The sequence below is a fragment of the Papilio machaon genome, chromosome W (genome assembly GCF_912999745.1).
Source record: "Papilio machaon chromosome W, ilPapMach1.1, whole genome shotgun sequence".
Classification (NCBI taxonomy): domain Eukaryota; kingdom Metazoa; phylum Arthropoda; class Insecta; order Lepidoptera; family Papilionidae; genus Papilio; species Papilio machaon.
In genome coordinates this window covers 7,094,542-7,112,678 of record NC_060015.1, presented here as the reverse complement: position 1 = coordinate 7,112,678, position 18,137 = coordinate 7,094,542, and the positions used below count along the sequence as shown (strand labels likewise).

General features: G+C 35.5%; 2 protein-coding genes across 2 annotated transcripts; one reads left to right on the top strand and one right to left on the bottom strand.

Annotated features, from left to right (window-relative positions):
* Positions 1-3,745: 3,745 nt before the first annotated feature.
* On the bottom strand, positions 3,746-7,157 carry LOC123723040. Its single transcript, XM_045685580.1, has 5 exons — positions 7,112-7,157; positions 5,550-5,762; positions 4,397-4,456; positions 4,101-4,169; positions 3,746-3,753 (listed from the first exon to the last, which is right to left on the bottom strand). Exons 1-5 carry the CDS (start codon positions 7,155-7,157, stop codon positions 3,746-3,748), a joined length of 396 nt encoding a protein of 131 aa, XP_045541536.1.
* An 8,021-nt stretch (positions 7,158-15,178) lies between these two features.
* LOC123723289 lies at positions 15,179-17,783 on the top strand. The gene is made up of 3 exons (XM_045685867.1): positions 15,179-15,444; positions 15,774-15,857; positions 16,756-17,783. The coding sequence occupies exons 2-3, from the start codon at positions 15,781-15,783 to the stop codon at positions 17,186-17,188; spliced, it is 510 nt and encodes a 169-aa protein (XP_045541823.1). The 5' UTR covers positions 15,179-15,444; positions 15,774-15,780; the 3' UTR covers positions 17,189-17,783.
* The last annotated feature ends 354 nt before the right edge of the window (positions 17,784-18,137 follow it).

Here is an 18,137-nt window from a genome sequence, read left to right as displayed (position 1 = left end):
CTTTTTAACGCGAAAACAGGGTTGTAAGGGGTTATAAGTGGGGGTGGTAATTTGTATGGAAGTATTGTCATTTTAACAGTTAGAAGCTTGAAATTTCTTTCTAAGGCTGCTAATTTGATAGAAATAAATATGAAATAAAATTTTTGTAAAAATGTTACCCTCAAGGGTGCTAAATAACTGTAGGGGATGAAATTTTGTTTGGGAATATTTTAGACTTTGGTGAATGTTTTGCTGTTACCCTTACGAATATTTTGTCTAGGGCCTCAGAAAGAACATAGTCTATTTTTTAACGCGAAAAAAGGGTTGTAAGGGGTTGAAAGTAGGGGTGGTAATTTGTATGGAAGTATCGTCATTTTTACAGTTAGAAGCATGAAACTTCTGTCTACGGCTGCTAATTTGATATAAATAAATATGAAATTCAATTTCTGTAAAAATTTTACCCTGAAGGGTGCTAAATAACAATAGGAGATGAAAATTTGTTTGGGAATATGTGAGGTTTAGGTGAATGTTTTATTTAATATGTTTTGCTGTTACCCTTACCGATATTTAGTTTAGAGCCCGAGAAAGAACAAAGACTACTTTTTAACGCGAAAAAAGGGTTGTAAGGGGTTGAATGTGGGGGTGGTAATTTGTATGGAAGTAAAGTAATTTTTACAGTAAGAAGCTTGAAACTTCTTTCTAATGCTGCTAATTTGGTATAAATAAGTAAGAATTTCGATTTTTGTAAAAATTTTACCCGTAAGGGTGCTAAATAACAATAGGGGATGAAAATTTGTTTCGCAATATGTGAGGTTTTAATGAATGTTTTGTTTAATATGTTTTACTATTATACTTACTGATATTTAGCTTAGAGCCTGAGAAAGGACAAATATTAATTTTTAACGTGAAAGAGGGTTTGTAAGGGGGTAAAAGTAGGGGTGAAAATTTGTATGGACGTATCGTCATTTTTACAGTTAGAATAAGCTTCTAACTTCTAACTTTTTTAGGCTGCTAATTTGATATTAATAAATAGGTCATTTAAAGTTTGTAAAAGTTTTACCCTTAATGTTGCAATAATATGGGAATAGGGGATGAAAATTTGCATAAGAGTAAATGAATATTTTGTAAGTTCCATTTGTTTTGATGTAATTTTTTATAAGTTTAAATAAAATACCTCAACAACAACAACTAAATTCACGCCCGTAACCCAGAGGGATAGGTAGAGACCAAACACCTACATTTGGTGCGGTCGCGGCACACCTATCTCTATGTCTACATCCATACATCAACGCATAGCACGTCGGTCAAGTAAAATAATAATCCTTAAAAAAAATGCTCAACGAAAACAGTACTTCACGCGGACGAAGTCGCGGGCACAGCTAGTATTTTATATATAATATCTTGCATGTTAGATATGCATGTTAAAAAATCTGGGCTAGGGCTGGAAAGCCAACGACGATTGGCAAATTCTCTTGTTCTAATAAAATCATTTTCAATTTCGCTATAGAGATTACCCTTACAAATTTCGCAGGACCTAAATATTTTATTTTTCGTTTTTTTTAAAAAATATCCCGAAATATATTGTAGGGGCCCCATTATTTGGGGCTGACTTTTTTCCTCTAACGGTGTAAGTCGTCGCAGCTTCTCTATTCTTTGTAACAATGAGGGCATGTAGTGCAGTGCATTGGTCTTCTTCACAATTTGCAGGGGTTGTCCAGGGGCATGGACACTGGACAGGTTATTGACCAATAAGGTTGTTAACGCCCATTCGAACCCTGCTGGCGTTGGATTTGTGTTACGGCACCCATGACTTCTTATGGCCCCGCATCCATAAAGACGTAATGTTGTGGTCAATAGCTAATATTTTAACTAATGTTTCTATGCCTTCCAGTGTCCATACCCAATTATTAATAGTAGGAACACTTACTTGCAACTTTGTTTTTATCTGTGATAAATTTCATGGACTTTAAAACTTTTTTTGATTCCGTCCAAAATTCATGGTGTTTTGAATTAGGTGTACAAATAAATTGTCAAAAAAAAGCAGGACATCTGCAGTCTCCTTGCATTCCGCTGGGAGGATTCCGTTATCTGTAAAATAATAATAATTTAATGTACACTTTATATGTATAAAATTGTATTTAAATTACTGATTAACTGAAGGCAGGTGATTTTAATAGTAATTTATTTTTATACATGAGCCATGCTGCAGCTAAATTAATATCATAGTTATAGCATGAATGGGTCGGCTCGACCAGGGAAGGACCACGCTCTCATAGAATACCAGCTTAATGCTGCTGTGTTCGTATGGTGAGTGTAGAGAACCGGAGACCCTTTTTACTGGAAAAGAGGCAAATGATAGATGTAGATGTCTATGGGTCACAGCAACCACTTAACATCAGGTGGACCGTGTGCTTGTTTGTCACCCTTATACTATAAAAAAAAATTTGAATTGAATTATTTAAAATGCATTGTGCCAAAAATACATACAGAAAATAATCATAACATAATAACATCACATTCCTGATCTTACCTGCAAGGTATCCCATAGTGGAAGACACAGTTCTACTAAACACTTGGCTGGCAAATTTAACTTTCATTTTCGTTCTCATCGGATCAACATGACTGTCAGACAATTTGGGCACTAATCGGATTCCTTTATATGCAGGATTTTCTTCATGTAATTGTTTAATGTGATCCCATTTAGCAATCTTTTCTATATTATCACTTGTATACCTTAAATTCTTCTCTAAAAGATAAGATTTCGTATACCTTTTAACAAATGTGGGGGATCATTAATTATTATTAATTTCGTCTCTTCTCTAACTTCTTGTCCACTTCTAAGCATATGTACCCTGGTTTCATTTAAGAGAAGATTTAAGGCATTTCTATTATTAGTGCCTTGGTCACATACTGTAGCCACTACATTGAAGCCGGTTTCTTGCAAGTTTTCAATTATTGTTTTAATTTGCAAAGCCAGCTCTGGGCCTTTAGTGGCCGCCTGTGCAAATGTATAAGCAACAGGTTGTTTATATTTCCTTATGAGACCCCTGATCATAAAAACCTGTGCATGGTCTGCAAATTCAGGTTTTGTCTCGCGTCCATTATTAACAAAACCTACCACCAAATCTTTTCTTTCATTGTATGTATGTAATAGCTTTTAGTGACATTTCATCAAACATTAATATGCAGAGTTTGTCTGCCGGCTTCATTTTGTTTCCTCTTGATTTAAGTTGAGCAAAGACATTATTGTTAATACCAGGCTTTATATTGGCCTGGTTCAAAAATGTTGTCAGTATTTGCTGGGAAGGCCTTTGGGGCTTTGCTTCAGCATTGCCAAAGCTAATATTTTTTCTTCAGTAGAAAATCTTCTCCCTTTTTCTTTCTTTTTATACTCTCTGAACTGTAACATAGTTAAAACTTTAGCAGCACTTGGCAAATTGTTAACAGTAGCTATAAAGTTGTGCTACTCTTCATAAAATTTTTGGCTTCTTTTAATTGTAATGATTGCTTCGGCGCTCTGTTCCGGCATTTTGACAATTTAATTCTCATTTTTACCAATTTTTGGTATAAATTATGCTCTTTTTTGGTCAATTTTATACGATTCAATACTTTTTTAGTAGTGTTTGGAAATGCTGCAAATAAAATTAAGCTATTAGAAAACAAGCCAAGTTAGGCATTATTATTATATTAAAATACAAATTATTTAATCATAGTATCTGAAGTTTAACAATTGAAGTGAACAATTTATATTTGATGATAAATAATATCATGAACCTGTACATGATCAAATATGATAAATAACAATTAGAAAGATTTTGTTATTGTTGAAAACCGAAACTATGAGAAAGAGAGAAAAATTGTCTAGGAGCTGTCCCCTCGATTTTGACAAGAACAAAAACTACATTTTCAGATATGTGAATAGAACCCAGTAATTAACAAATTAAAAAAAAAAACTTGTAGATATTATCATGAGTGTATTAATACAACTTCCTTGAAATTTTCTTTCTGCAATCTTAAATCATACTAGCTGTGGCCCAGAGTTTCACCAGAGCTTGGTTCCTAGGAGTTGTAGTGTGCAACATAAAGATTTTTTCTATAAAATTTAAGTAAAGGACACTCACCATATTTATCCTGTAGTGTGCATTCTTGTACTCCAAGATTTTCAACAGTTGCATCTAGTTCAACAGTGGCTGGAATACAAAAGATTCATTAAGTTTATATGTTAATAAAAAGGTACAGTAGGTAGTATACCTTTATGTTGTTGATAACATTGTAAGATGAATAATGTGATTTAGTTGATGAACTGACATAAAAGAAAAACAACGGGTATAACAATATTATTAAGCAGCAAAAATCATAATAATATTGAAATTAGCAAACTGGTAGTAGAGAAAAACTTGATTATATATGAACCAACCTTGTAATGGTTTTTCTTTTTCTTTTAATGGTTTTCGGGATTTTGGTAGAGATAGTGATCCTGAAACAAGAATAATTGTTATAAGTGAATTTGTGTTGCTGTGGCATACTGTATGTAGCAGTAAATATGTATAAAAGATAAATGCCAATTTGCAGGAAGACCATAACATTGAAATAATTACTTCACACAAAGGTGACATGTCTGTTAATAAAATTTGCTCCAAATGCTTTTTAAATCAGGTCAGGCTATCCTGCTTATCGTAAAACAAAAGTGAAAAGTGAAAAAATAAGAAAAGCAACCTGAAGCCTTATAAATACATAATTATTAATTAGCACCTGCTTTGGCTAAGCATTATTCCAGTCACTGTGGTACAATTGTCACACTACAAGTGCAAAATAGACACTGGAATATTCCAGTGTATATACATATTAAATCAAATACAATAATAAGTAACATATGAATCTCGCCCGTATTTATCCAAATCTTATGAGTAACAAATATTGTCTTCCATTCAAAATTCCAATTCTAATATTTTGAAAAGGTACAGGCCAATTGTAATGAAACTTTCGACACATAAAATGCCAAATTATAGTAAATGTATAACACACTTTTTTAATTTAATTTTAATTATGTTCAGAAATGGCAATAACATAACCCTTAAGACACACATACAAAAGCTTATTAAGCTACTAATGTGGTTATATTATTAATTGAATTAAACAAATTATATATATAATTATGTTACAGTCAAATCTCTTCTGGTCAAAAAAGCTTTGGACTGGTTTTAGTCAAAACCATGATTAAGTTAAAATGTATTTATTCTATTAAAACATTTGAGTTATCTTTAATAACTATGTATGTACAAAATAAAAGTTTCTAGACAGGTTACAATAAAAACCTACCCACCTAATAAATTCAGCATGGGATAGTATAATATTTCTAAACTGTTTTTATTGATGAAAAATAGTTTTGACTGATTTTGCTGTCACAATTGGTTTTGATTTCATCAGTCAAAACCAATTTTGTATGCACATTCAAATAAATATGCTTACTATTTAATACTTATATATTATTCTATATGTACTTCTAAATTATGTGTGGGCTGGTAAATCTATGTAGTACAACTAACGGTATAGCTACATAGTGCACCTACCTGGCATAAGTAATGTTGGTACGGCTATGTTAGAAATTCTGTTGTTACGGCAACAATATTTCTCTTCGAAATGAGCATGACATACTCGACGAAGTTTATAAATATTTTCATTACTCAGACTCAAAATCTCTCCACCAATAGCATGAACCCATGTTCGGAAACGAGCAATGTCTTTTTCAGGGTTTGGAAACCAATGAAGTACTCTCTGAGAATCTGCAAAAAAGGAGTTTAAACGTTACATTTACAGAAGAAAAACTTGTGTTACCTATGATGACATAGAAACACATCAATAAAATTATTAAAACTATTTTTCATTAAATATAATTTTATGTTAATAACGTAGGTTGAAATTTAGAATCGTTTGGCAGGAGGAGGGGGCAGGGGTTGAGGGGAGGGGAAGGGGGAAGCGTCCCTTACTCCCGACACTACTCCCATTAAAAGGTAATACACTGTTCTTGAGAAAAATCAAAAAGAAAATCCCATAGACCTAACCTGAAAGTAACATTTATCGTCTCCAGCAGGAGGGGAGAAGAGGGTAGCAGGAGTGTGCCCTATCAGGGAAAGCCCTTCTACCTCTCGTTGCGGAAAAGTATAGTTTATGAGTAATGTATTTTTTTGTAAAATCATAACCTCACTTTTTTACACAGGAATATTGACTCAAAGTTACTTCTATAACGGCTACGGCGCTACGGGAAGTGCAGCCCCTTCGCCCTTTCGTAGCAAATCACAGGCACCCATGCTCACCTCTACAGCTTTGGCACATTGGCCACCTGCAGTGACCAGCCTCAGCCACTATGGCTCGCACAGGTGCCTGCGATTTTCTACGGCGGGCAGGGGCTGCTCTCCCTCCGTGCCAATGACTTTACAAAAATACTCTAGGAATAGGGCAGACAAGACTATGTGAAGTCGGGACGTGCTGGTTTAATTTTAGTACAGATTCGATCAGATCAGATATCTTATCTATAAAATCAGGTTGCCTTCGCTCCCGCCACAACCTTCTAACCTATTACAACTGAAATTATTTCTGAGTGTTCAAGTATTTCTGGGCAGTTTTAAACAATTCAGAAATAAAACAGTATATTATAATCATTTCTTTATTGTCTGTAAGCATAATTTTTTTTTATTAATTCCTCAAAAGGATCTCTTTTATTCCTTATAATTTCTCTTCTCCATAAATATTCACATATCTTATATTGTCACACTTACACAAAATTCTGTATGCTATCCAGCTTTCACAGTAATTTTTCCATGTTTTACGCATTTTAGGTTATAATAGTTTTTATTTATTTTTTCGATAACAGTGCATTACCTTTTAATGTGAGTTGTATTATTATAATCAGGGACCAAATCTCTACCAATTAAAACACCTTACTCCGCCAAATTTCTAAAGATTCCAAATCCAACCCACAACGTACTATTACGTTTCTGTACGGCAGTTTACATTCACGGACAATAAGCGTTACAACAGGAGACCAAAACAGAACCTATACATGTCTTATCAATTTAACGTTATTCAGATACTGATTTGGTGTCCGGTATGTAACCGTCTGGTTCGTACGTACCTTCGATTTCTGCACACTGAGGAACACAACAACGTTTACTTGACATGGTAGTCACTCAGGAGCACTTAACTGGCTTAAAAGAGTCTCTGTCTCGGTATACTAGTACAAACACTCACTAGCTTGATGAAAACACTCGACGTAAACCCAAGGAGCAGAGGCTCAACTCGATGAATTACGGAGATTCGGGGGAGCGTTGTAAATTCTTGAATTTATTAGCAAAAACGACCGGTCGTAATAACTAATAGAGTCCGTATATTGTACGACCCGATAATGCACGGCCCAATAATTCATGTACAAACAAAGGTTTGTTTGTACATGAATTATTGGGCCGTACATTATCAGGTCGTGCATTATCGTGGCTGTACATTATCCAGACCGTACCGATATTGTACAGCCACGATAATGTACGACCTGATAATTGGCGACCACTGGTCACGGAATATTAGGCCGTGCTTTACTTATACACGAATTATTTGGCTGTACATTAACGGTACGGGGGTGATATTGCACGGCCCGATAATTCATGACCACTTCCCTGATTGGTCAGCTCACCTGGTCTCTTATTGGTCAACAGATTATTCTGTCATTTCTTCTTCTTCTTTTTATTTTTGGCTTTGGCACGGTTTGTGCATTTAGCCAACGTCAGGTGGAATGATTTTTTGATTCGCCATTTTACTCATTTACAGACTATGCGTATCAAAAAACGTAGGAAACTTATCGCGAAATAAAATAAATAATTAAAATCGAATTGAGTTTACTAAAGGATCAGAATAATTTTATAAGGGGAAAAAGAAAATTAAATTAAATTTTAATGTTATTATTTACAATAAACCTATTTATAATATTATATACACGGGGATTAAAATCTCTAAGAAGTAAGGAAATGTTGGTAGGAAGAGGAACGGAAAGAGATACTAAAGAAGTATATACGAAAGAATGGTCATATTTAGGGCAAGAAAAGAAAACATGGTTCAGGTCAGAATAGCTCTCACCACACTCACAGGCGGTACTACTTACGATGCCAAGTTTGTGTAAATGAACCGGAAGACTGTTATGTCCCAGACGCATTCGAATTATAGTAGAAGTGGCGGTTTTACCAAATGACAATTTAGCAAACCATGGCTTCCTGGGAACGGAAGACTGTATATTATACAAGAAACGACCCTTGATCCGGCCGCTCTCTTCCCAACCTATATTCCACGAATTGTGGAGATATATGCCAGGTAAAGCAGTAAGATCATGTCCAAAATTCTTATACGGGTATACGTCACCAGTCGCAGTAGCACTGTTGGCCAAACTGTCAGCCTTTATATTTCCAGATATGCCGCAGTGACTAGGTATCCAACAAAATGATACTAAATAGTTGTGTAATTGACAATGCAACAACTTTCTCTTACATTCAAATATTACATGAAAAAAAGGGTTAAGTTTTAGAGAAAATTTTGCTAAGCTCTGTAATGCGCTTAAGGAATCAGTGAATATAACGGTTTTTTTGAGTTTGAAACAAAGCACATATTCAAGAGCTTTTAGTAGTCCAAAACATTCACCGGTAAAGACAGACGATTCTGGAGGTAATTTAATTTTCTGAACTATATTGTACTGTTTATGATACAATCCAACACCAACACACCCAGTGGAGTGTTTAGATGCATCTGTATAAATTTGATGCCAGTTAGGCCATTTACTATTGACATTGTAATTAAAATTTATATTAGCATTGAAATCAGATTTCTTAATACCAAGAGAGAAACAAATATCCGGATAAAGAAGAAGAGAGTCATAAGGAGAACTAAATAGGGGAAGTACACGAAAAGAATGCGTTGGCGCTTGTAGTTGTTTGAATTTTAAGAAACTTTTAACAAGACAAGGTAAAGGTTTATGTGAAGAGGGTAATTTTTGAGAAAGATACTCCAGTTTGGAAATTAGGGGATGATTATGGAACTGGACGATTTTAAAAATAAACCTATCAGATAGATATTGTCGTCTTAATTTTAAAGGGGGGTCACAACATTCTATTTGTAAAGCATTAACGGGACTAGATTTCATTGCCCCGGCTACAATTCTCAACGCTTTCGTCTGAATGACATCTAATTTTTTAAACCCAGCTACATTGCCTGGATCTAAGAAAAAGGTTCCAAAGTCCAGTACACTTCTAATGACAGCATTATACACCAACCTCAGTGTGGCCGGGTGAGCACCCCACCAAACGCCCCTAAGACATCTCAACATGTTCAAGTTTCGCTCACATTTACCAACTACAAATTCGCAGTGTGGTTGACCTGTTAGTTTTGAATCAAGAATAACTCCCAAGAATTTTACTTGATTTTTAACGGGTAATATATCGCCATCATATGTTATAGTAAGTAGGGGAGGAGTTCGAGATTTAGTGAAAAGTACTACGGTACTTTTTGAGGGGGACAGATCTAGGCCATTACCATCCATCCAGATTTTTAGAGAAGACAAAGAGGAGGAAATATGTTGTTCAGCAGTACCAATAGACATATCAGAGGCATAAATAACCAAGTCATCGGCATATTGTAATAAACTAACTGAGTCTCCGATTGAACCTTCTAGGTCGTATGTATAAATATTGTACAATAAAGGACTCAAAACAGACCCTTGTGGTAAGCCCCTCCAAACCAGCCTACTGGGCATGTAAGACTCGCCAATATCTAAAATAATTTTCCTCTCCGAAAGAAGATTTACAATTAAATTAGTTAAAAAATAAGGAACCTTTAATTTGTCTAATTTACTTTTTAAAATATGTAATAGAACATTATCATAAGCCGAATTAATGTCCAAGAAAGCGGCTACTACTGACTTTTTATCTGAGATAGCATTACGAATGTCCGTTATTAATATGCCTAAATTGTCACTCACACTTTTACCTTTTCGAAATCCAAATTGACTTTGGGATAGATGTTCATTATTTTCTATATACCATTCAAGCCTATTTTTAATTAAATGTTCAAGAACTTTTGTGATTGTCGATGACAAAACTATTGGACGATAAGATTTGATATCAAATTGTAGCTTAGACGGTTTTAAAAATGGTAACACTATTTGACTTAGCCAAGATGATGGAATGTCACCTGTTAAAAGAGTTTTATTTATTAGATTTAAAAAGTGATTTAGTCCATTTTCGCCAAGGTGAGATAAAAAGGAATATGGAATCCCATCTTCTCCAGGAGCACTGTCTTTGACGTGATTTAATACGCCTTTTAACTCAGCTAAAGTGAAAGGTAGATTTAGAGAGGAAGGGGCATCGGACTTATTTTGTATAGGAGAATGGATATGAACTTTAAGTGGAGCCGACGGAGGAACCAAGTGGTCAAGGAATTGATCAGCTAATTCTATAGGAAGTAACGCGTTAGAAGGATTGACAGCTGATCTAAATCTTTTGATATTTCGCCAAATGACAGTAGCATGTGTTTCAGGTGATAAAGTACTACAAAATTTCCTCCATCCCTCAAATTTCTTTTTTTTTTAAAGTTTTTTAACCTCTTTCATTACAGTCATTAGCGCCTCGTAGTTATCCATAGACATATTATTGCGATAATTATGCTCAGCTGCCTTGCGTTTTTTTATAGCAGTGGTACATTCTTCATCCCACCATGGTGGAGATGACAATTTATTGCTACGCGGATTTTTCTTTGGAAAAACTTTATCAGCCGATTCTAACAAAATAGCTTTGAAATGATTATTATCAGTGACATTAACCTCTGAGCAATTATTAATTTTCTCTTCTGAAGTATATTGACTCCATTTAGAGTCTATGATTTTGTGTTTAAGACGAGATTTTTGAATAATAGTTTTACTCTTTTTTTTACAGGGAAATGAAATAAGTATGGGATAGTGATCACTATTGTAAGTGGAGCACAAAGTAGACCAAGATAGAGAAGATGCTAAATTAGGAGTACAGATGGACAGGTCAATGGCACTAATTGCTTCACCAGGCTTTGTGAGGCGAGTCGGAGAACCCGAGTTTAAAATGCACAGATTATACATGTCTAAGATATCCAATAATACATGGCCATAACTATTAGAAACTGAACTTCCCCAAGATGTGTGATGAGAGTTAAAATCACCCAGAATCATGAAGGGCTGCGGAAGAACGGAAATTAAGTTTTTGATTTCATTGAAGATTTGTAAGGAGGGATGAGGAACATAAATAGAGACAAAGCAGATATTATCAACAATAGCTGCAATGATAGAAAAGCTATCACTGTGGGAAGGAAGAGGGAAAGAAGAAAAGGTGCTCGAATTTCTGATGAGTAGGCACACACCACCATACCCATCAGTCCTGTCTTCTCTTAAACATGAATAACCAGGAATTCTGAACACATAATCTGGCTTTAACCAGGTTTCAGATAGAGAAAAAATAAAAGGATGAAAAGTATTTATAATATGTATTATTTCATGCTTTTTGTTTATCATACTGCGGCAGTTCCATTGAACTAACCTCTCCATGTTGGCCCTTATTAATGTCAGTGTAATTATGAGTTAAATTAGCAGCGTGGGACGGTATAGATAAATTTGGTTGAGAAAGTAAATTGATTAATGTAGTAAGTAACTCTGCTATTGTCTGTTGTGAGTTTGCCTTAGGGGATGATGGTAATGCACATCCATTAGAAGGCTCTGGCATATTGTAGTCCCTTACAAGAGATTCATGAGCTACATGATCAAAACCTTTACTGTGTTTAGGCGGAGTTCTGGGTTTAGTGAAGACTGTTTTTTTATAAGATATGGTATGTGGAGGCGGTGAACCAGGCAATACTGTATTTCCACCAGGAACAGATTTAATTGGGAGAGAGGATACAATATCAGCAAATGATTTAGAAATAGGGGGATGTAATTTTGACGCTTCAACGTAAGATATACTATTTTCTGCCATTGTTACTTTAATATTTGTCTGTCTCACATACTCTGGGCATTTTTTGTTTGAAGCAAAGTGTAGTCCAGAGCATAAACAACAAGAACCACTATCTTCCTCCACTTTACAAGTATCTCCAGTGTGGGCCTGACCACACTTGTAACATCTGGGCTTTGACCTGCATTGGACCTTGGTGTGCCCAAAGCGGCAACAGTTAAAGCATTGGATAGTCGGGTATATATATAATTTAACAGGCATAGAATTGTAACACATGAATACACGTTTAGGTAAAACTTGACCATCAAATGTAAACACAACTGTTTGCGATGGTTTCCATGTGGGTGTGTTGTTTATTGTGACTTTATAGTTTAGTCTTCTGACTTTTAGAATTTGCCCGCACCCAATGGGTACATTGGTGTTTTCTATAATATCTTCAGGAGACCACTCAGTTGGGACTCCCCGAACTAAACCCATCCTAGTAACATTAAATGTTGGGATAAACGTCTTCATTTTGTTCATAGCTAAGCTGTTCGAAGAGAGAAAGTTGTTAGCATCTGTATAATGGTTAAAAGAAATTGTCATTTTATTTCTCCCAATACGCTTTAAGCTTCCATTTACTATATTTTGTACAAGATTCTTTTTTAAATATCTACCAAATACAACTGGATGTAAAGTTACACCGTCGTCATCTGCGGATTGAATTTTCTGGACGTGAACTATATACGGGCCGTGGTCATTAGCATCATAAGTAGCCCTACCAATTTGTGTGGGGTCTTTAGAAGAAATATTAGAAGGTCCGGGTAAAGAGTGATCTTCAGTTAAAGAAGGAACATTAGGGATTTGACAAGGAGCTGGTATATCCATTGGGATTTCAGAAAATTGTTCGCTACAGTGACAATCGGTATTTCTTCCTGGTTCCGAGTTACTTTTACGTTTTTTTTTGTTGCAACTTTTACATATTTTGTATAGATGGCTGCGCTTCAGTTTTCTTTTTGAGATAAGGGAACAGTCAGAATCCATTCCGGATTCATTTGAGATCGTAACATATGCCCCCGCTGGGGGCGCCGTACCCCCAGGGTCCGGTGGCTCGTTCATAGAAATATAAAATACTTACCCCGACTCGGAGAAAGTAAAAGAAAAATGTAAATAAGGATAAAAATTACAAATAAAGACAAGTTTTAACTATTCTGATCACTTATTACCCCAAAATTACAATTTTACAAAAATTTCAATCAAAAACCGCGCCCGCCAAATTCGAAGGTTTCCCGCGTTTTTTTATTCTGTCATTTATGGTTTGTGCCTCGTTTAGATTGGGATGAAGAAAAGAAATTTTGTTGCCACTATAACAAAAAATGTAACACAAATTATAACAAATACTTAAAAAATAATAAATTTGATTTAACGCAGTTTGATAGAATTTGGTTAGGAATTACACACTGTAAATTACTTAAATAATGTTTATTATTAAACTAATAAATTGATTGAACAACAACGTAAAATAATAAAATTAAAATTCTATCTCGTGCACATATTTTCTCTACTGTTTTAAATATATCTTCCTTATAGAATCAACCTAATAGTGCAACAACCTCTTTCGATCCTCAAGAAGATCCCATTCACAACACTCCACCTCAATTTAAGACTGCACTAAATTTCTGAAGCAAGAATACCAATCTTTTAACAGACATATCGATGTAATAAATAAACGGCACACCAAATATATTGATTTTATTTCATTAAAAATTACAGTGACAATGTCAACGTAACAATTTCTAAATATAAAAATTATGAAAAATGCAAAGGTTGAAATAACACCACATCACCACCTTTAGGATCGCCGAAGAGAAGTAGCTTCATCGTTTCACACAACTTCATTACCTCCTGCAGGTTCTGAATTTTCCCGAGAAGAGTGCTCCGTCTACTGTTCTACGAGGATGTTTAAAGAATCTTTCATGCGGAAGCATTAATGATGGTGCATAATAATGATCTGATGGAACTGCTGGTAAAACATCCTCCCAATGACCTACGTCACGATTCCACAGACGAACCAAACACACAAGGATTCGACACTTCTTTAGACGACAGTTTCTAATATATGGTGAGGTTAATGTAGAGAAGTAACCACTGAACTCCAGTTGAAAGACATCTGAGAGTTTGAGAAAATTGTACGACCTTATCGGTCTTCACGTCGAGGGAGGACGTTGATGTTACTGGCGAGAGACGTGAGACAATGAATGACAATGACAAAAGAAAGGAAGAAAATCATATTGAAATAATTAAATAAAATTACTATGACGACTTGGTTGTTTATTTTGATTATTGTTAAAAGGAACATGTTGTAAAAGTTTAAAATAAAGTTTTCGTTTGCATTATCGAAGATTATAGTGTGCCCAAGCAGTCCGTCTTTGAGTGAAGACGATGCTTTATCGCGGCAACAGCAACTCGAATTTTTCGCCGTATTTAGCATTAGAATTTTAGTACACATCTTATGTGAATACCGTCAGGGGAAATGCAGCAAAGGAATTAATCGACGAGTAAACTAAACAATCGGCAGTGTATATGCGCCAAATGCAGCTATGCACATGAAGAAGTCTCGATAGTTTAATGTTTATATGGTTTAAAATTAAAAGTTAAGCACAATTCAATTTTTTGGTCGACCGATAGTCAGTCGCTGTAGTGTGCTTACTTCAATATTTAATTTAATTTGTAATCTTAACTTTACTAACATAGTTATAAGTATTATTTTACTAACAATGTATGGACTTATTATGGTCGTAATTAAATGATTTTTATTTATTTATTTTATTTAATACATGCTTATTCACATTATGTGCCGATTAGACTATTGTGCGAATAAGTCTCTTGTCTGCGGAGGCTTTTAGATTCACTTAATACGATAATCAAATATTTCTTTTTTGTTCTGATGGAATTTTTAAAAACTTTATACTGTTTGTGTGGCAACACTATTTTCAAACCCAACCGAACCGCCAATCTAACCGCGGTCTGTCATTTCGTTTCTAAAGTGCTTGGCTGGATTATCCACACTCGTGCTTTTTATTCAAATTTAAAATTCAAGAACTGCGATTTCGACACAACGTTTTTTATATTCACCTAAATACTATAAATTTTGGATTTTTTTAGTAATGGCTGGGCAGCAAGCTGTCCCCGATCCCCGTCACCCTGAAACTCCCAGGCCACCTGGAGCTCCTCTTGTAGTTTCCCTACAAAGGGAACTCGAGGTGGTTTTCTCGGGATGATAACTTTTATGTGGTCAGTCGCTCGAGGGGGGCCTCGACAATCATGAGGTGCGCCAGCGACCGGTGTCCAGCGCACTGGATACTGCGGGATGGAATTTATTACTTTAAGTAATTCAAAAACTGCGATTTCGACACTCAACGTTTAAAGCTGGACCGACGATTGGGCAGCACAATCATTCCCCTACTCCCTGGGTGCTTAATTGGTGAGATAACAAAAATACCTTCTTTGTTTTTATTAGTACCTTTAGGCTGAGTTGCAGGCTTGTTTTATTGTTCATAAAGAATACTGTAAGTAATATTGTAAAAAGTCAACTACAACTAAAAGTCACTTGTTTTGTTGTAAATTTCATGCTTATGTGCAAAGTTTGTATATGCACTTTTGCTTGACAGTATATGTAATAAAATATTTTGGATATTTTGTTCTGAGACAGCCCTGCCCATGTTATATTTTTTGGTCCTTTTCTGTGGGAATGGATTTTCCCGGTTTAAAAGTAATTACTCTAGGTTATTAAATAACCCTCTCTTTTTTCAGCAATACAATGTTCCAGGAACTAAAGAGGAGGGCTTCAGAGGAGAGTATTCCTCTGAATGCCATATATGAGGAAGAAGCTGCCAGGTAAGTGATAACTATTTCTTAAGAATTGTGTTGTTTATACCACCTTATTTATGGACCCTTTATTTGGACATTCAATTAGTTCAGAATACCAAAGTGATGTGTGTATATTTTTTCTTTTGATTGATGATTTACTATGAAAAACTATGATAGCATTATTAACTAGTAGGTAAGGTGATGCAAATATTAAATATAAATCTTCAGTGCAATCTATATACACTGGTGGTTGTGTAAATAGAAACACTACCAATGGTTGTTGAGATTATGTAAGTTACTTCAGTGCAATCATTTGTGTTTTGAAATAATACAGTAGATATTATGTAAAAAGTGTCCTTTGTTATTTAGGAGTAACATAGGATAATAGAAGTCAATCAAGTCTGCTCTAGCCAAAAACTAGGAATACTTAGTGGTATAACACCTGTACCTGATAACAGTTTGAGCGATTTGATATTTTTCTTGACACATTATGTTTTTCTATTATTCACATTATTATATATTATTTACATAGTTAACAGTTTATTATATTAATTATATAATTTTAATTTGAAACATCCCTATAGGAATATTCGTTGATTAATCAATTTACCAACAGTTAAAAACTTCATTTTTCCTTTTTGGTTTATTCTCCATAAGGCGAGGGCTGAAAATCGGTGTTGTCGTTCCGGGCAAGCTATTCGCCGAGCCCAGGCCTTTTAGTGTTACCACCTTCCAACTAATTTGTACCTTGTTTATTTTATGTATCTACATTTGTGTGTAACCTAAATAAACATTTTTTATTATTATTATTAAGTCAAAGAATATTCAAACAGTGCAGTAGTTTATTCAATGCAAAAAAAAATTAGCAAGATGATATGTTTTGTAATATAGTTTGAAATAAATATTTTGGAATGTTTTTTTACAGATATCCGGATGCTGCATCTCACCTGCTCTACGAGAGTGTGCTGCCATCGATGCGGAAGTGGAGGAGAAACTCACAGCCGGCTCAGCCACGCACCTTGGAGGAATATGCGGTGGCCTTATCAGGCCATCGCTTGTTAAGTCCTGCTCTTTTCGCCACTGTGTCGGTGGCGGAAGGAAAAGCTGTCATATTAGTCATGCGCGGTTTCGAACGTTGCATCGCTGACAGTGAAGTGCTAGTCATCGATGGAACATTCCTGACTGTCCCAGCTGGATTGTCAATTTGCCAAATTTTAACGGTACACAGTATAATTGCTGGACACAATTTTCATCCTGCTGTAGTCCTGATGCAGAACCGTCCTCTGTATGAGGCAGTTTTCCTTAGAATTTGGCAAGCAGCTGGCAATCCAAGACCACAACAAATTATAACAGATTAGAGAGTGCAAACGAGCAGATTGTTGGACGTAGGCGTTGAGGCTGTTGTAGATAACGTCCCAGAATTCGCTCAAGAAGTTGTCATTGCAGACAACATTGAGCAGGTAGCACCGGAGGTGGTCCAGGCTCCTATTCTGGAACCCGCCGATGTCCTGCCCGCGTCTCCCCCCCGCCACGATAATGATCGCGAACCTCAACCCCTTCATTGCAACATCTGTGCGACTAACCCACTCGAAGTGGTGTTGATCCCATGCGGTCACACGCAATGCCAAACTTGTCTGGACCGTTTGTTTGAATTAAATTATGTAATTTGCCCAGTCTGTCGCTCTAATGTTCAATTTTCGAATCGAATTTTTTTTAAGAAATGAGGGGAGCGACTAGATACTTGTAATGGGTATTGTAAATATAGCTTGTAAACCTTTTACAAGTATGTTAGAGATAAATTTTATTTTCATTTAATTTAAATTAATTATTAAGAGATACTAAACTCGGATTCGAGAATGAAAGTGAATAGTCATTACTCCTAATATAACCTAAAAGAATCAGTTACTATAAAAACACAATGTAGAACAAAGTCCTAAATTAGACGATCACATATATAAAATATCTTTTGCACAAATAACAAATTCTACCTTTGGAAAGATATACAAATTTTGATGTCCTAGTCTACTTCAAAATTTTGTATAAACCGAGAGTTTGTATATATTTTAAAAAGGATAGTTACAATAGCCTTGAGCTGGCGGGTATGGGGGACCCGCCAGCTCCCACTAAGGGCCGGGATGAAGGTGCACTATAGTTCCGATGTGCCTTTCCTAAGGTAGTTGATCCAGCTTCATAGTGGTGATACATCAGGGTATCTCCACTACCATGCGTAGGAGGAACTAGAGGTGGTTTAGTGGGTATGCTTCCCTTCCGGGAGAGACTCCCACATAACTGTTTCCCCCGAGGCAC

Bases quoted from the DNA above. Each gene is read 5' to 3' on its own strand.
- LOC123723040 (XM_045685580.1), bottom strand. From the start codon at position 7,157: ATGTCAAGTAAACGTTGTTGTGTTCCTCAGTGTGCAGAAATCGAAG. The intron at 5,763-7,111 runs GTACGTACGAAC...CCTTTTTTGCAG, and splicing joins TCAGTGTGCAGAAATCGAAG to ATTCTCAGAGAGTACTTCAT. The intron at 4,457-5,549 runs GTAGGTGCACTA...TTCTTGTTTCAG, and splicing joins ACCAACATTACTTATGCCAG to GATCACTATCTCTACCAAAA.
- LOC123723289 (XM_045685867.1), top strand. From the start codon at position 15,781: ATGTTCCAGGAACTAAAGAGGAGGGCTTCAGAGGAGAGTATTCCTCTG. The intron at 15,858-16,755 runs GTAAGTGATAAC...GTTTTTTTACAG, and splicing joins TATGAGGAAGAAGCTGCCAG to ATATCCGGATGCTGCATCTC.